The sequence below is a fragment of the Excalfactoria chinensis genome, chromosome Z (assembly GCF_039878825.1).
Source record: "Excalfactoria chinensis isolate bCotChi1 chromosome Z, bCotChi1.hap2, whole genome shotgun sequence".
NCBI lineage: Eukaryota > Metazoa > Chordata > Aves > Galliformes > Phasianidae > Excalfactoria > Excalfactoria chinensis.
Window position 1 is genome coordinate 32,472,838 of NC_092857.1, and position 15,700 is coordinate 32,488,537.

The following is a 15,700-nucleotide window of genomic DNA, read 5'->3' on the forward strand; positions in this document are numbered from 1 at the left end:
TAGAAATGCTGGATGATTTCAGAAGGCAACAGTTTTGATGGTTATGGATACCATATTAATGCCATTTCTCTTTCAGAAACTGGTTCAAACCTACTGTCCATCACTCAGGATTCAGTTGAAGACGCAGTCTTTGGTGATGCTCCTCCCAAAAAAACAAGTGAGAAAGGACAGAAGAGGCAGAAACTATTTTCAGAGAGAAGCTGCAGTTTCAGCAGTGAAAGCAAAGCAGGAATGCTGATGAAAAAAGGGAGCTTGGACTTGCACTCCAAAGAAATAGCAATAATGATGGGAGCGGATGCCAAGATTTTAACAGCAGCTTTATCTGGGGCCAACACTTCACCATGTAATACAAGTAAATCCCACAGCTTTGATAATGCTGTTGATCAACAGGTGTCTGGCAAAAATGGCACTTGGAGTCGTGTTTCTGATAGTGATTGGGAATTGGAGCACAGAACTTCACCTGTTCTGGAGGAACCTGGGGAAGGGCAGGAACATCTTGAGAACGGAAGAAATGAAAATGTGACCATGGTAGAGGACATGAAAACTGAACAGGTAGCTGAGTCCAAAAACCAGAAAGTGGAATCCAAAGATGCAACTACTAAAAGGAATAGCTTTTATGGGGTGGTTAAGCCTATTGAAAGGGAAGATGTTGAAGTAGGCTTGGATCCTTTATCTTTGCTGGCTACTGACAGTATCCAACGAAGACTCCCAGAAGCTGAAGAAAAGCTGGTGTCACCAGTTGTAGCACGGAATTTGGCAGATGAAATTGAGAACTATATGAATCTCAAGAGCCCAGTGAGTAGTAAGTTTCCCAGCATGGAACTGCACAAGCCAGACAGGGAAACAGAAGCTTCTGGTACACTTAGTCACACCCAGGAAAGGAGGTCAAGCCTGCCTTTGGATCCCATCCCACCACCCCGTGAGTCATATGAAAATCGCAAAAGTCCTTCTGTCTCTAGATCCAAAACATTTACTGGACGACCAAAACAACAGATGCATCCACGAGTCCAAAAGGAGCGATCTTCATCTTTGACAGGATTGGGTCGTTCTTCTCCACATGGCTCCTTAGGATCGGTTGTAACAACTTTGTCTAATTTGAAGTTAGACAATATATTGTCTGGGCCAAAAATGGATGTTCTAAAATCAGGCATGAAACAGGCTGCCAATGTGGCCAGCAAGATGTGGGGAGCTGTAACTTCAGTATATAACTACTCAGATGATGAGGCAAGTATTTTTCAAAAATGAAAAGTTTCAGTAGACAAAATTAAGAGTGCTGACTTCTGTGCCCAGAAGATAGCTCCACAGCATTGTGTATTTTTATTAAGTAATGAACGTTATAAGCTAATTTTAAAGAACATATTTGTGTTGGAGTTTTCTGCTGCTGCTGAAAAAGTTTTCAGTTGAAAGCAAATTAAATGGTTTTGATGTAGTGAACTCAAAACTCAACATGTTGCATTCTCAACATTTCTTTCTTTCCTACACTTGTAGATTTAGTTATTTTCAAAGGAACACCAATAAGAACAACAAGATGTAATCTAATATTGCTTTAAAAAATAAATAAATAAATAAAAAGTGAAAAATTGAATTCCACAAACCTAAGGAATCAGGTTGTTGAATCCTAAAGCTGAATGCAATAAAAGACAGCTCGATCTCTAGTAAATACACTCTTCAGGAATTTGGTAATGAAACGTTGAAGTTCCTATGTGAGCACACGTAATGAAGAGTCTTTTTAAGCTTAAAATGTTTTAGAGCATAGTGAGACAAATGTAAGAGGAGATGGATATTATATTAGGAAAGGATTACACTATATCTTACTACTGTACTTCCAGATGCACTTTTCTGTCTCTGGAAAGACTTCTGTTTGATCTGGTTAACTCCTTTACCTGGTGCTTTGCTCCCCAAGGATTTGTGTTCTCTCTTGAGGCCATTAAGACAGTGCCTTGTTTCCTTTTTCAAATTCTGCCTCTGTTTTCCCATCTGTTTAATAAATGGGAAGGAAATAGCTGTGTAGATTTATTTTTACTTGAAACAGATTTATCTGATGTTGGTCTTTTATACTAAATACAAAAAACACATTTCTTCCCCTTTTTTGACCAGTTATTGCCTATATTTTTCTGATAATAATAAATATCGACTGGTTCTTTTCAAAGGTCTTTTATTTGTTTGGTTTTTGTTTTGTTTTGTTTTTTTAAATCATGCCCTAAGTTTTTTTTCAGTGTCTTTTTTTGTTATGTTGACCTTATTTCTTAGAATTTTTTTCAAGGGATTGTCAAAATTCCCTTAATTTGTTGGATTTTCCTTTATTCTGTGTGGGTTTTTTCCTTTCTTTCCTCGTTTCTCCTGTAACAAAGAAGTTAAATGTTTTCTTTTTAATGTTTTGTCCATTAAGATTGTCTGCGTGTATCTTTTGTTTAAAAATAGTAATCATTTAATTACTGGTGAAGATAAAGATGGAATTAAATAAACCTAAAAAATGCTGATCTTTCTTTTTTAATGTTAAAGGAAGAAAACAGTCCAGGAGACTTCAACTTCCCTGCTGGTTTTGAAGACAGTATTTTAGGAGATAATCTGTCATCGAGAACTGGAGTCCCAGGACTACCAGGACTACTTGCAAATGAGCTTGCACAAAGTACTACTAGTCTTGGCAGCAGCAGTAGCAGTGGAGAAGCAGGAAGGCAACATTACAATATAGGTGATTTTTTAAAATTTTTTAACTTTTATTTTTTTTCCCCTCCAAAATCTGTTTATTAATATAACAGTTGAGTGAAAATGTTATGTCTGAAATCATTCAAAACAGAGGCTGTGTTACCATAAACTGAAATTATTTCAAGATCTTAAAATAAGCACAGACTTTTTATCTGTTTTATAAATACTGTTCCCTTGCAGTAGCAAATAGCTAATGCTTCTCTTTGCTGAATGTATAAAATGCCAATGCAAAACACAGGGACTTAACTGTAAAATACTTCCTCTATATTCAAGAACTGCAAATAGTTGCATAGTGTTTTGCAGAAGCACCTTCGTGTTTGGTTGAGATATTTCTGTTGTAAATTAATGATATAAGTATGATAAATTCCATGTGCATCAAGAGAGGAAGAGGGCTTGTTGTAAGATGTCCCTTTGTAGCAAAATCTGTTAGGAATATAAAGTCTGAAGACCAGTGTTCTAATCCCAGTTTGTTGAGATGGTAGTAAGAACTAACAAACTGTTTCAGCTATCCAGGGTATGTAAATTTGTTCACAAATTTTATCTGAAGAAGCAAAGGAACCTTCTTCAAGGTGGCTCTAGTAGTGATTTTAGTCAGGAGATTGTTACTTAAAGTAATGGGGTGGTTATGCTTCATGAAACAGATTCCAACCATTTACTTTTGATATTCCAGCTGTTTTTCCCCTTCTCATCAAAGCTCATAACCCTGAACCTTAAGCCTTAAGAAAGATCTGCTAGTTTTATGACAATATTAGCCAGGGAATACTTAATCACAGTACTGGCATATGTGGTACTCTGCATCTCACCTGGCACTGTGCTTCCTTTTGTTATCTGCATACCAATGCATTGTTCAAGAAATGCTGAACACCTTTTCTAGATTCTGTATATTGAGCAATCTTACTGGCCCTTTGCCATTCCTTGTATTTTCAGATTTTATTCACTGTTGTGATTTTTCCTGACTGTTCGATATTATTAGACAAAAATAAATTTGAAATGTTAATCACATTGATATCATTGTGTGTTGCAATTCCAGTAAAGTTATAGAGCTACACGCTTCTTTTGAGATCTGGTACCTTTTTCTGTTTTGGCTGAATAGAAGTTCTGTTTTGGAATTGTTCCTTTCTTTTCTTGATTGGAGACCTGAACTACTTTTCTGTACAGGTGAAGTTTCATTCCCAAGAAGTACGAAAGTTCCAGATTCTGAGAAGTCAGAGCTCAGCTCTTCTCATAACACTAGTTTATCCAGCATTTTCCAGAACTATGCAATGGAGGTAACATTAATACATTCATTTATTAAAGATACAATTACTTGATACGATTATGTGAATTAATTACCTGTTCAGTTGGATTGTGGTTGAATTTTTCATAGTAACATTTTTTGCATGTTTCTTCTGCAAAGGGGCTCGATGTGTCAGTAATTCTAAAAAAGTGTTTCAAGTGTTTTTGTGTATCTCTCATGTAGGGAGAAGAGATAATTTAGATAAAGCTTGATGTGCAGCAGAAGTTAGTATGAAAACAGGACTCTTTTTCCTTTCAAACTTTTTCTTCTTAAAGAAAATTATTTATTTGTACTAGGTAATTGTGGTGGATTGTCTCTACATATCTCTAAACCCCTTTATCCACTCATTCCACTTCATTAGAATGAAGGAGATCAAAAATCTGAAGAGCAGAAGCAAGGAAATAACTTTAGGATCAAGGTGAAGACAATTAACAGAATCAAAGTGTGGCCTGGGTTAGAAAGGACCTCAAGGATCATGAATCTCCAACCCCCCCCCTGCCACTGGCAGGGTGGCCAACCTCCCCATTTAATACTAGACCAGGCTGCCCAGGACCCCATCCAACCTGGCCTTGAATACCTCCAGGGATGGGGCATCCACAGCCTCTCTAGGCAGCTGTTCCAGCTCCTACCACTCTCATGGTAAAGAACTTCCCCCTGACATCCAACCTAAATCTTCCCTCCTTCAACTTAAAACCATTTCCCCTTGGACTGCTGTTATCTACCCTTTCAGAGACTCGACTACCCTTCTGTTTATAGGCTCCCTTTAGGTACTATAAGGCTGCAATGAATTTCTTTTCTCCAGGCTGAACAAGCCCAACTCCCTCAGCCTGTTTTCGTAGGGGAGGTGCTTCAACCCTTCGGTCATCTTTGTGGCCCTCCTCTGGACCCCTCCAACAGTTAACAGGGACAAAAAAAAAAAGGCATCAGTGGTGTGTCAGCTCTGGACAGCAACATTTAAAATGTTGATGTTCATTGTTCATAAGTTAAAGATACAGGACAATAAGGGCTGCTGTGGGGGAAAAAAAAAAAAAAAAAGTTCTGTACCATACTGGCACAGTACAATGATGTGGTTTGCCTGTCTATTTCAGTTACTGCGTGTAGGTGCTTTCAGAGTTCAGATATTTAGGTGGTGGTCACTTCATTTGCCTTGGTCATTTTTCTGTAGTGTTGTTTTCTTTAGGTCCCATGTAATCATCTTTCATGTTTGATCTCCATGCCTAGGCACTTTATGTAAGGTACTACCTTACATAGTAATAGTATAGTAAAATGTATAAAAGTAGGATAGTGTAAGTATAGAATACTAAAAGAAAAATGTTCCTATTGATCTAAGAGGTATTACATTATGTGTTTGGTGGTGTTTTTTGTTACTTCCTGTGCAAATGAAACAAAGAAGTAAGGAGAAGCCTATAAAAGAGCTACTATAAATAGTTTCTCAGCTACTACAGTAATATTTTTGAGCATCTTTTCTCCAGTCCTCAATCTAGTTTAGAAATAAGACCTTCACAAGGTAAGAATTAATAATCTGTTTTTTCCATCACAGAGGTTTCTTAGTAATTTTTACTTTTGAGGAAACGCAGATATTCAATTTATATATGCAGATGCATTCACAGTAGTGAGCAGTTGCAAATGGTAAATTAGTGTTATGATTAATGTTTCTTGCAGCTCTCAAAATATCTAGCCAAAATGATTACTATTTGCCTTTCATAGTAGAAGTTACGAGGAGAAGGTAACTTGAGCGTGGTCAGTAATGACAATAAACTCAAGTCTCTAAACTGGCATTCTGATACTTATACTTCTGTGATTACCTTGTAATTGTAAGACTGCCAGTTCTTTTATCTGTGTAAGGTGTGCAGCCAAACTGTGCAACTTAACAGAAAATCAAAATGAACCTTGCTTTACTTAGCAACTTCAAGAGGAAAAACAAAAGTAAGGGGTGTGGGAGTGGAGAAAGAGAGATTGAGATGGGCAGAGAAAGAAATCACTGATCCAGCCAGTGCAGGTTCTTAGACTCTTGGAGCACTCATGCAGAAGTCCTGCCTGAGCATCTCTCAGGCATCCTTTTATGCCTGCTAGACTCTGTAGAGTCTGCATGTTTTGCATGCCTACAATCACAACTTCAATATCTGTTAGTCATTTCTAAAGGTCATTCTGTCCCTTGAACAGTGGAGTTTTGGCCAAACCAAGGCCATCCTGTTTTGATGGGACTCCCTCCTTCAACCACATCTTTAGTCATTATTGTGTTGTCATACTTTATATTCTTATCTACAAGTGTTTGAGACAGTTCCAAGCATACCACAGAATTCTTCATTGGTATGTTACACTGTCCCATGACTCAAACAATTAATAGACCATGGTTATGTGAACGTAGCAGATGAAAAAACGAAGAAAAAGGACAAGGAGAGAAGATATATAGTGTTCTGGAGCCTAATGTGGTATTGTCATAAGGGGTATAATTACTGCAGACAGTAAAATACCTAAAATGATAATTCCACAATTTACCATCTATCTTCCCCATCCCATGAGCGGTAAAACCTTACCAGGGAACCAGGTTAGGTTCCAAGAATTCAGTCCCACAGTTGGAGTGGTTTCTCATGTTAGCACTGTCCTCCTCACCAAGATATGAATGTCTCACAGTTGATCTTGAATGGCGTTGATTTGTACATAATGCACAGAAAATAAGAAAGAGAACAAGCAGACTTATGAAAATGCAATGCGAAGTAGAAAAAACACAATAATAATTACAGTTCCCATTTGTAGAAGAAATACTAACCATTGTTTAGATGAAAGTATGAAAACACAAAAGAATTTATCCTACTACCCTCCGTCAACATTCTGTTGGAGGTGCTGAATAATGTCTTTTAATGATATTGAGATTATTTTAGATGGCAACTGATTCATCGCATATATTTAAACAACCCATCCATGCAAAATCATGACACCTGTGATTATGCTACAGTAGCAAATAGTATGTTCCCAATATATTTACAATCTGGGTTTACACAAGATCATTAAAATTAAAAACAGAAACACGGTTCTTATAAAAACCAGTAGTCCACGAAGATGTTCTAATTCAGCATGCTTTAGACCTTGTCTCCAGATGTGTTCCACTGTGTACAGGAATTTGGGATTACTGTAATACAAACAGATATTGCAGCTCAGCTGCAGCGAGATTGGCAGCAATAATTTAATGCGTTCAAACTATTTATGGGCTGTGTTGACCACTAAATCCTTGGGAATGCTTTTCTCAATTCCTTCTGTCCATAATATAACTCTCCTTGCCCCAAGGGATTCAGGGAGGGAGTCATTTTCCTGCTGTTCTATTCTCCTAACAGCTGGCTTAGATTTAGTGTAATTCCCCATGATTCCCATCCTTCTGCCATAGTTTATCAACTACTGGGCTGTTTTTCCCCAGCTCAAGGTCTCTCTTCATCCAGCCTGCAAGGCCAGCACATTCCAGGTTGAGGGAGCTGGACTTGTTGAGCCTGGAGGAGAGTAAGATGTAGGGAGACCTCATTACTGACTTGTACTTAAAGGGAGGAGCTTATAAACAGGAGGGAGAGTAACTTTTTACACTGGCAGATAGTAATAGAACAAGGGGGGAATGTTTTTAAGCTCTGAGAGAAGTGATTTAGATTAGTAATTAGGAGGAAAGTTTTTACTCAGAGGTGAGGCACTGAAACAGGTTCCTCAAAAGAAGCTGTGGATGCCCCATCCCTGGAGATGCTGAAGACCAGGTTGGATGAGGTTTTGGATAACGTGATCTAGTAGGCAGCAAGCCTGATTATGATGAGGGGGTTGGGACTGGGTGATCTTTAAGGTCCCTTCCAGTCTGAGCCATTCTGGGGTTCTGTGAAACTCATATAAATGCTAAGCCAACATAGGCAATTTTAAAGGAATTCTAAAAGAAGAATGATAATCTTCCTTCCTTCCTTCTTGTTTTAGGTTTTGATGTCAAGCTGCTCTCAATGTAGAGCTTGTGGTGCTTTGGTTTATGATGAAGAAATTATGGCTGGATGGACAGCAGATGATTCAAACTTGAACACCACCTGTCCTTTCTGTAAAAATATTTTCCTGCCTTTACTTAACATTGAGTTTAAAGACCTACGTGGCTCTGCAAGGTTAGTGAGCTTCATAGATGTTGGTTATCTGCCTTTTCACCTGTGTGCAGTTACATTTTTTCACAAAAGTATTTTTGTTATATTTTCCAGTATCTGTGTCTAGGTATTTTTAGGAATGCAGCTGTCCAACAGTTGTGACTGTACTGAAGGAAATTATAAATTGTGTAAACTGCTGGCTCGTGTAGTAAAATAATCAAAAGAGAAGTAGTTGTGTTTTTCTACCAGTCTTGATATTTTCTTTGTAAGCTTTATTGCATAGTAGCAGTAGGACTGTTTTCATTTTGTTTCTTTACTGCTGAAATGCATATTGCTAGTGTGTGTACTCAGAATGCACTTGCAAAACGAGATCTTGTTGCTGTTTTCTTGTGTCCATAGTCAGACACCGATCCCCTACTCTCTGAAGTTATGTTACAGTAACAGCTGTTTTTATTGATACATCTGGTATTGATATACTGTTACTGATTGAGAACCATTACAAACTAAGTTCCCTTGCCACTATATATCCTTAGAGTATAGGGTACAATTTCTTATTTTGTGGATACAGTTTCTCTATATTTTCATTGATTTTCCCTGTGTGAATTACCATGGTCAGAAGAGGATGAAGATTATGTCACCTTGTCAAGCTTTTAAATGTTGTTCTTCTTGATTTTTGCTACCTTTTGAAAGTAAATGTTGAAAATAGTAGCTTAAATGAATCTATGATTTATCTTAGCCTGTGTCCCCTCATGTCCCATTCATGTTTTAATTTAGCTTTTTCCTGAAGCAAAGTACCTCGGGAGATAGTTTACAAAGTAGTAATACTCCATTAACCACGGATCTATTGGAGAAGAAGCTGTTGTCCAGTCCAGCTGTTACTGACTTGATCAGTTTTTCAGATCACCCACAGTCCAGCCATACTATAGCTGAAGAATCTAGCTCCACAACTGAGCAGAGGTGGGTAGAGAAGGATTCTTAGTCCATTTCTGTTTCTAGGGAAAATTGGCTTAAGCACCATACGTGGTGGAAAAATCCAACTGCAACTTGGTTGTTTCCTCTTATACTTTTTCTTTGTTGTAAGTGTACTCTTACCAATATGATGTGAGTCTTTTCCTGTAAATGAGTGCCTTTTAGGAATACTACTGTCTGCAGAAATAGAGTTTGAATCTTCATGTTTGTCTGCTGTAAGTAGGTTGAGCTTCTACTTAGTACTGTTAGAAAGCCTTCAGCTTTTAAAGACAAAGAAATTCTATAGAACTAACTGAGCAGATTCCTTGTTGATAGAGATTCTTGGTTCCATTCACTTACATGATTACCATTCTCTGCTTTTTCTTGTTGCTAATGGAATATTAAATAGTTCACACTAGCGTGTTCTCTTCTAAAATTGAAACAGTGAAACTGCAGAAGAACAGAGCAAAGATCCCAGAACCGTGAAGACATCTGCCAATAATCCACCAAAAAGGGGAGTGTCATTAACTCGAAGCCACAGTGTTGGAGGTCCACTGCAAAACATTGATCTTTCCCAGAGACCATCACATGGCATTTCAACAGTTAGTCTTCCAAATAGTCTGCAAGAAGTTGTGGTAAGTTTCAGAGTCACGTGCTGTGTTGACAAGAAAATGCTGACTACAGTGAGTTTAAAATGAATAGTGTTCTGCTGCTAGTGTTCTTGCCTTTTTTGGGAACAAAAGTTGTTAAGTGTATTTTCGTGTTCTTAGGACAAATCTTGTTGTCTTCCTGGCTCAATTTGTCTAAAAGAATTAGAAGAACTATAAATTTAGTATATTGTGTTCTCTTTGTCAGAACTAATACAGTGCTACTTTTTGTCTTTCTAAGGCTGGAAAGTTGTTGTAAAAATAACTCAACTAGTACAGAAGACTAAACACTTAGTGTAGACAACACAGCAGGCTTTCCTGCTTTTACTTCTGTATATTCTAGTAGACTTACCTGATGGGTTGGCTGGAAAGAAGTAGGAGACATATTCGGAGTATTACATTACTTTTTTTCAACTGACGCTTAGTTCCTCCTCTCTTAGTACTTTTTATAGGCAAGAGGCTGTCTTAACATGTACTGTTGATTTAAGTACCATACATGACATAATTAAATATTTTTCTGCTATATTCATTTGCCACTAGCTTAGTACAAGTTCAGACAACTTGAAACTGTAGTCAGAGGCAAGTTATTACAAATCAGCATTTTATCTTTTTCATATAAGAGAAAGCAAATGAGCTTAAGTGATAGTGCTGTAGAGAGATAAGACACACCTCAGTAGTCAAAACTGCTGATGCTGCTGGTGTATATTCAGTACTTGCAGAGACTTCTTCCAAATGTCAAAAGGAATGTTTCAATGGGGGATTTTCAGGGAAAGTAATTCTGAAGTAAAATTCTGGTCAGAAAATTCTGTGATTTTGTAAACTAACAGATGTTCTTGTGTATTTATTTTTTGTTTTGTTTTTAGGATCCTTTAATTAAAAGACCTAATCCTCTCCCTGTATCTGTACCCTACTTGAGCCCCTTGGTACTGCGTAAGGAGCTTGAATCTCTATTGGAAAATGAGGGAGAACAAGTAATTCATACATCCAAATTCATCAATCAACACCCCATAATCTTCTGGAACTTAGTCTGGTATTTCCGAAGGTTGGATCTACCTAGCAATTTACCTGGACTTATTCTAACATCTGAACATTGTAATGATGGAGTGCAGGTTAGTGACTTTCTCTGTTTAGAACTGCAGCTGTTACAATACCTTAAATGTGTGAGATTGATTCAGAAGAGTAGGTAAGTCCTTTACGGATGGGTTGAATTTAATGAATTATATATTGCAGTTTTTAATAGAAGAGAAAAAGAACAAACGAAAGGATAGGATTAACTAAAGGCATAGTATATGTGCTTGTGGAGATTTCTTCACTTACAGTACGTTACAGTGTGCATGTTGTGGATCCTGTGCTTTGGCATGTATGTTTTTAAAGTTATTAGGCAAGATTATTTGTTCTTTGCTGTTAATAGTTTTCCCTATTCACCCAGGGGGAATTTCATTGCTACATAAATGGAACTAAATAATTGATGCTACCTTTTGAATATTTTGCTTTTCCGGTTTAAAGAAACAGATATTTTCAGATGTATGCTTGATCAAATACCCACATTCTATGGGTATTTGTATACAGCTTTTGTGATGAACTACTAGTGATCTCATATCTACTTACAAGCACCCTGATTTTAAGATTTGTTCTTCAATTTCCTAAAACCACCTTGGAGCATTTTTTTTTAAATGGAGCTGAAGACCAATTCCAATAAAATCTAAAGCATTTGGAGAAGTAGAGGTATTAGCAGGGAAAAATCACAATACAAGATATGAAATTGTGATTACCAATTTAAATTCATACGTTGCTGATGTGTTTTTCTTGTCTACTAATTTTTGTATTGGTGTTCACTAGTATTGTCTATTAGTATTCTTGTATCACTAATCACTAATGTGTCAGTGGTTCCAGAGGCGCTTAATTTTCTAAAACAATTCTGAAGCAATTGTTTTCAGTCCCACATACTTTGTAATGGAAATAAATGGTTGATAGATCAGTGCAAGTGGAATTTCTAGTTGTTGGAATTATCAGCACATAAATATGCTTACTGAGTCTTACTTGAATCAAAAGACACTCAGCTGTATTATAGTAAGTAATACAAATAGAGTAGCATATTTGACATGCAAAAAATAATTTAGGATTCATACCCAAATATATTCTGAAAATATTCATAGAAAACTGAACAATCTTCATGTGTCCAGCTAAACTAAAAAATGTTGCTCTACTTTGCTCCTGGTAAATGCGGTTTCTTCTGAGAAGACATGAGTTTTTGTGATTCTTGGATTCAAGAATAATGAAATACTTTTGATTGTTTGCAAAAGGAGTACAGTAACAGATTTATACAGTAAGTGCGTGTTTTTGTTCTTTTTCCCTTTCCTCATGTTTATAGCTTCCTTTGACATCTCTTGCTCAAGATAGCAAGCTAGTGTACATCCAACTTCTGTGGGACAATATCAACCTCCACCAAGAGCCAGGGGAGCCTCTGTATATATCCTGGAGAAATCTCAGTAAGTAAACCAAATGTTACAAGAAAGCAGGGGGAGTAGAAGCTACAGAAAGAAACAGTTGTTTTGTAGTGCTTAAAGTTTACAATACTCATAGAGATGGATATCATTTTTTGTATAGGAAATACTTACAATCCTTTAGGTACTCAACATAGTCTCAAGTGTCAGATTACTTGCGATGCTATTTTCTGATTTCTGTGAAAAAGAATGTAACCAGTTCTTCTTATGCTATACATACGCACAGGAAGGGAGGATTTGTTCTAGATTCGGTGTTAAATAAGCTTCCCTTGATTTGAATGTTTGGTGGTATCATCTGGTTATAGCTGTGCCATAATATAGTAGAAAATGGCACTTCAGAGCAATATCTGGTTGTTTTATAAATGAATGAAAGGTTTCAAATCCCACTGATAAGTGCATCTGGCAGCCTACTGGACTGCCAAAAACTAAGATCCAAGAAAACTTTAATTTAGAAGGATAAAAAAAAATCACCACATGTTTCTGAGAATTCCTTTATGATCAGTAAAAATTATTTTGCTGACCTGACTTCTAATCCACCTTCTCAGTTTTTTAAATCTGTACATTTTTAGCATGTTTTCATAGTAATTTTCATAGCAGCATGCAAGTTCTGGTTTTGAGGTAATGAAAAGGTGTTTGTCCAAAGTAACCTAAATGTAATTAGACTGATCAGAAAACTGGTTGGGAATACAGAATAATATGTATTTTCTTTTACTTTCACAAAGCATATTAATTTGAGTTTAATATATGGAAATCATCACTGAAGTACACAGCTGTGAATAAAGATGTGTATGTATGTGTATTTGAGCAAATAAGTAAATAAAGGAGCAAAAGGCTTGTTTAAAATGGGCTGAAAGAATGACAGTCATGTTGCAGTGTCTTCACAGAGACCGTGTTTAGAAAACCATGGTACATGCCAATTTTTGGAACTGTCAGGTCAGCATACTTATGACTCCAGGTTCAGATTACATTTCATTTACATGCCATGCGGTTACTACATAATCAATAACCTTATTTTTTTGCCAGTAATTGGATTTTCTTTTCTCATGAGTCATTGTTTAAAATAAAAAATAATACTGATGATGTTGCTGTAGTTGCAGTGTAAGCAATAAATCACAGCAGTAGGTGTCTAAGAATCTAAGCTAACTGCTTTATTTAATCAGATTCTTCTGAAAAGAAATCCTCTGCAGTGGCAGAAGATCAGCAGGAAACAAACACTTTGTTGGAGAACATTAAACTGAGTATTCAACATAATAACGTTGTTAAACCAATCCATCTCCTTCTACAGAAAGTTAAACCAGATGTGAAACGACAGAGGTAAAGTGAAAATCTCTTCTTATGTTTATTTGCCACTCAAAGATAAAGGTCAGACCATATGCTTTTCACACTGAGAATTCCATAAGAACTTCTGGGGAATACTAATGTTCTTTATGTCCACTCAACACTGTTTCTAATTCCTAATGCAGTATTTACGAACAGATGCATTCTGTAGCCACATGCAAAATTCAAAATCAAATGAGTAAATACATCTGTTTAATCAAAATAAGGGTTTTAAAAGAGAATTAAAAAAAAAAAAAAACAAAAACAAAAACAACAACACAGGTACCTTGTGGATTTTGGCAAGTGCAATATGCTGTTGCTTTATCTAGAATAGTCTCCAAATTATCTAGATTCAGCTACAGAAGTTTTGCCAACTTTAGAAGTGGCTAGTAGAATGATCCCAAGTGAAGTGAGACACTGCCTTTGCCATCTGTGCAGTAATTCAAAAAGGGCTTCATACAAATGCAGTCTGAAGTATGTAATTTCCAAAGTGTGTTCAGGAGTCTATTACATTAAATTGATCTTTGCTTCTGGGCTTCGTAGTTACTGAAAACAAACGAGGTTGTTCTGCCTAAAGGAGAATCTTTCACAATAATACTCAGTTTGATAGTGCCCCTTCTGAGAGAGATCTTTACTTTCTGAAACAAACAAAAACAAACAAACAAACAAAAAATAGCTGATTAATAAGTTCTCTCTGTGTATTTCATCCTCAGCAATGAGTTAATTGAAATAGTTGATGCTTGATTCTGCATCTCTTGTTTTTCTGGAGGCTTTAAGAAGTGTTTGGCAGGGAGATTTTCAGAGCCAGTGTAACTACTGGTCCATGGTTAATACAACTTCATAACCTAATGGCAAATATTTAGGATTCAGAAAAGCTCAAGCTAATGGTCATGTGGATCACATGCATTCTTCACAAGCATGATTAAAAGAACAGCTGCAGAAACTATATAGAGGAAGATTAGTGTCTTTGACAGTGACTTTTTAAACTGAAGACAGTCAGCAAGTTCTTTTATTTACCTTTCAATATATTTCCTAGGAGTTTTTACAGAGAAATTCTTTTCCTGTCTCTGGTATCTCTTGGAAGAGAGAACATTGACATTGGTAAGTGAAAAATACTGTGAATTTTGTAGTGTATGTGGTATGTGTACAACATACTTGAATACTCTAAATGAAAGCTGGTGAAGAAAATTAACATCTGTATATTTCTAAGTAACTTTTCATTTGATGCATTTTAAAGAAAAGTTCTGTGTTGTCAGTCTTAAAGTAGGTTTTGCTTTTCTGAAAATTTAATCTATGTGGGGCCATTAATTTTGGCTTTGATTAAATGATTATGCCTTGCAGTGCTACAGGTTTGGGTCAGAGTGGCTGGAAGGCTGCACAGAGGAGAGGAACCTGAGGGTGTTAGCTGTCAGGCAGCTGAACGTGAGCCAGCAGTGTGCCCAGGTGGCCAAGAGGGCCAACAGCTTCTTGACTTGCTATCAGAAATAGTGCAGCCAGCAGGAGCAGGGAACTGACTGCCTGCTTGCACTCAACACTGGTGAAAGACATCACAACCCTGGAGTGTGTTCAGAGAAGGGCAGCAAAGCTGGTGAGGTGTCTGAAACATAAGTCTTAATGGAGTGTGAGTTAGGGAACTGAAATTGTTAATGAGACGAGGAGGCTCAGGGGAGACCTTACACCTCTGTACAACTACCTGAAAAGAGGTTGTGGTGAGGTGAGGTGGATTTTGATCTCTTCTCCTGGGTAAATAGAAATAGGACCAGAGGTCCTGTCGCCTTAAGATGTGCTGGGGAGGTTCAGGTTGGATATTGTGTTGGTTTTTTTTTTTTGGGGGGGAGAGTGGTTAAGCATTGGAACAAGCTGACCAGGGAGGTGGTAGAATTACCATTCCTGGAGGTGTTTAAGGAAAGGGTAGATGTAGTAATTATGGACATAGTGGGCAATATTGGTGGTAGGTGGATGGTTGGTCTAGATGATCTTAAAAGTTTTTTCCAGCCTTAATGATTTCTGATTTCTATGAAACAAGTATTACATTATTTTAAACAACCTTCATCTTGAGGTGTTACTTCAAGACTAAGAATTTGCTCCCAGTTTTGCCTATTATTTTTTTCCCAACTCACATGTCTTGCATTAGCTCGGTGTCTTCTAGGTAGCTGCTTGCCCATCCCACCCTGCTGTCCTCTAACATTTATGTAGCAACATGCAAGC

At 37.1% G+C, this 15,700-nt stretch overlaps 1 protein-coding gene across 2 annotated transcripts in view; it reads left to right on the top strand.

Moving 5' to 3' along the window:
* Positions 1 to 15,700, top strand: part of DENND4C (DENN domain containing 4C) — a 67,053-nt gene that overhangs the window by 48,143 nt on the left and 3,210 nt on the right. For both annotated transcript variants that reach the window (XM_072360295.1, XM_072360296.1), the window contains 10 exons: positions 77 to 1,228; positions 2,507 to 2,692; positions 3,865 to 3,974; positions 7,925 to 8,100; positions 8,851 to 9,033; positions 9,470 to 9,659; positions 10,535 to 10,780; positions 12,043 to 12,160; positions 13,336 to 13,489; positions 14,529 to 14,593. In XM_072360295.1, coding sequence (XP_072216396.1) covers positions 77 to 1,228; positions 2,507 to 2,692; positions 3,865 to 3,974; positions 7,925 to 8,100; positions 8,851 to 9,033; positions 9,470 to 9,659; positions 10,535 to 10,780; positions 12,043 to 12,160; positions 13,336 to 13,489; positions 14,529 to 14,593 — 2,580 coding nt within the window. The remainder of the gene's footprint in view (positions 1 to 76; positions 1,229 to 2,506; positions 2,693 to 3,864; positions 3,975 to 7,924; positions 8,101 to 8,850; positions 9,034 to 9,469; positions 9,660 to 10,534; positions 10,781 to 12,042; positions 12,161 to 13,335; positions 13,490 to 14,528; positions 14,594 to 15,700) is intronic.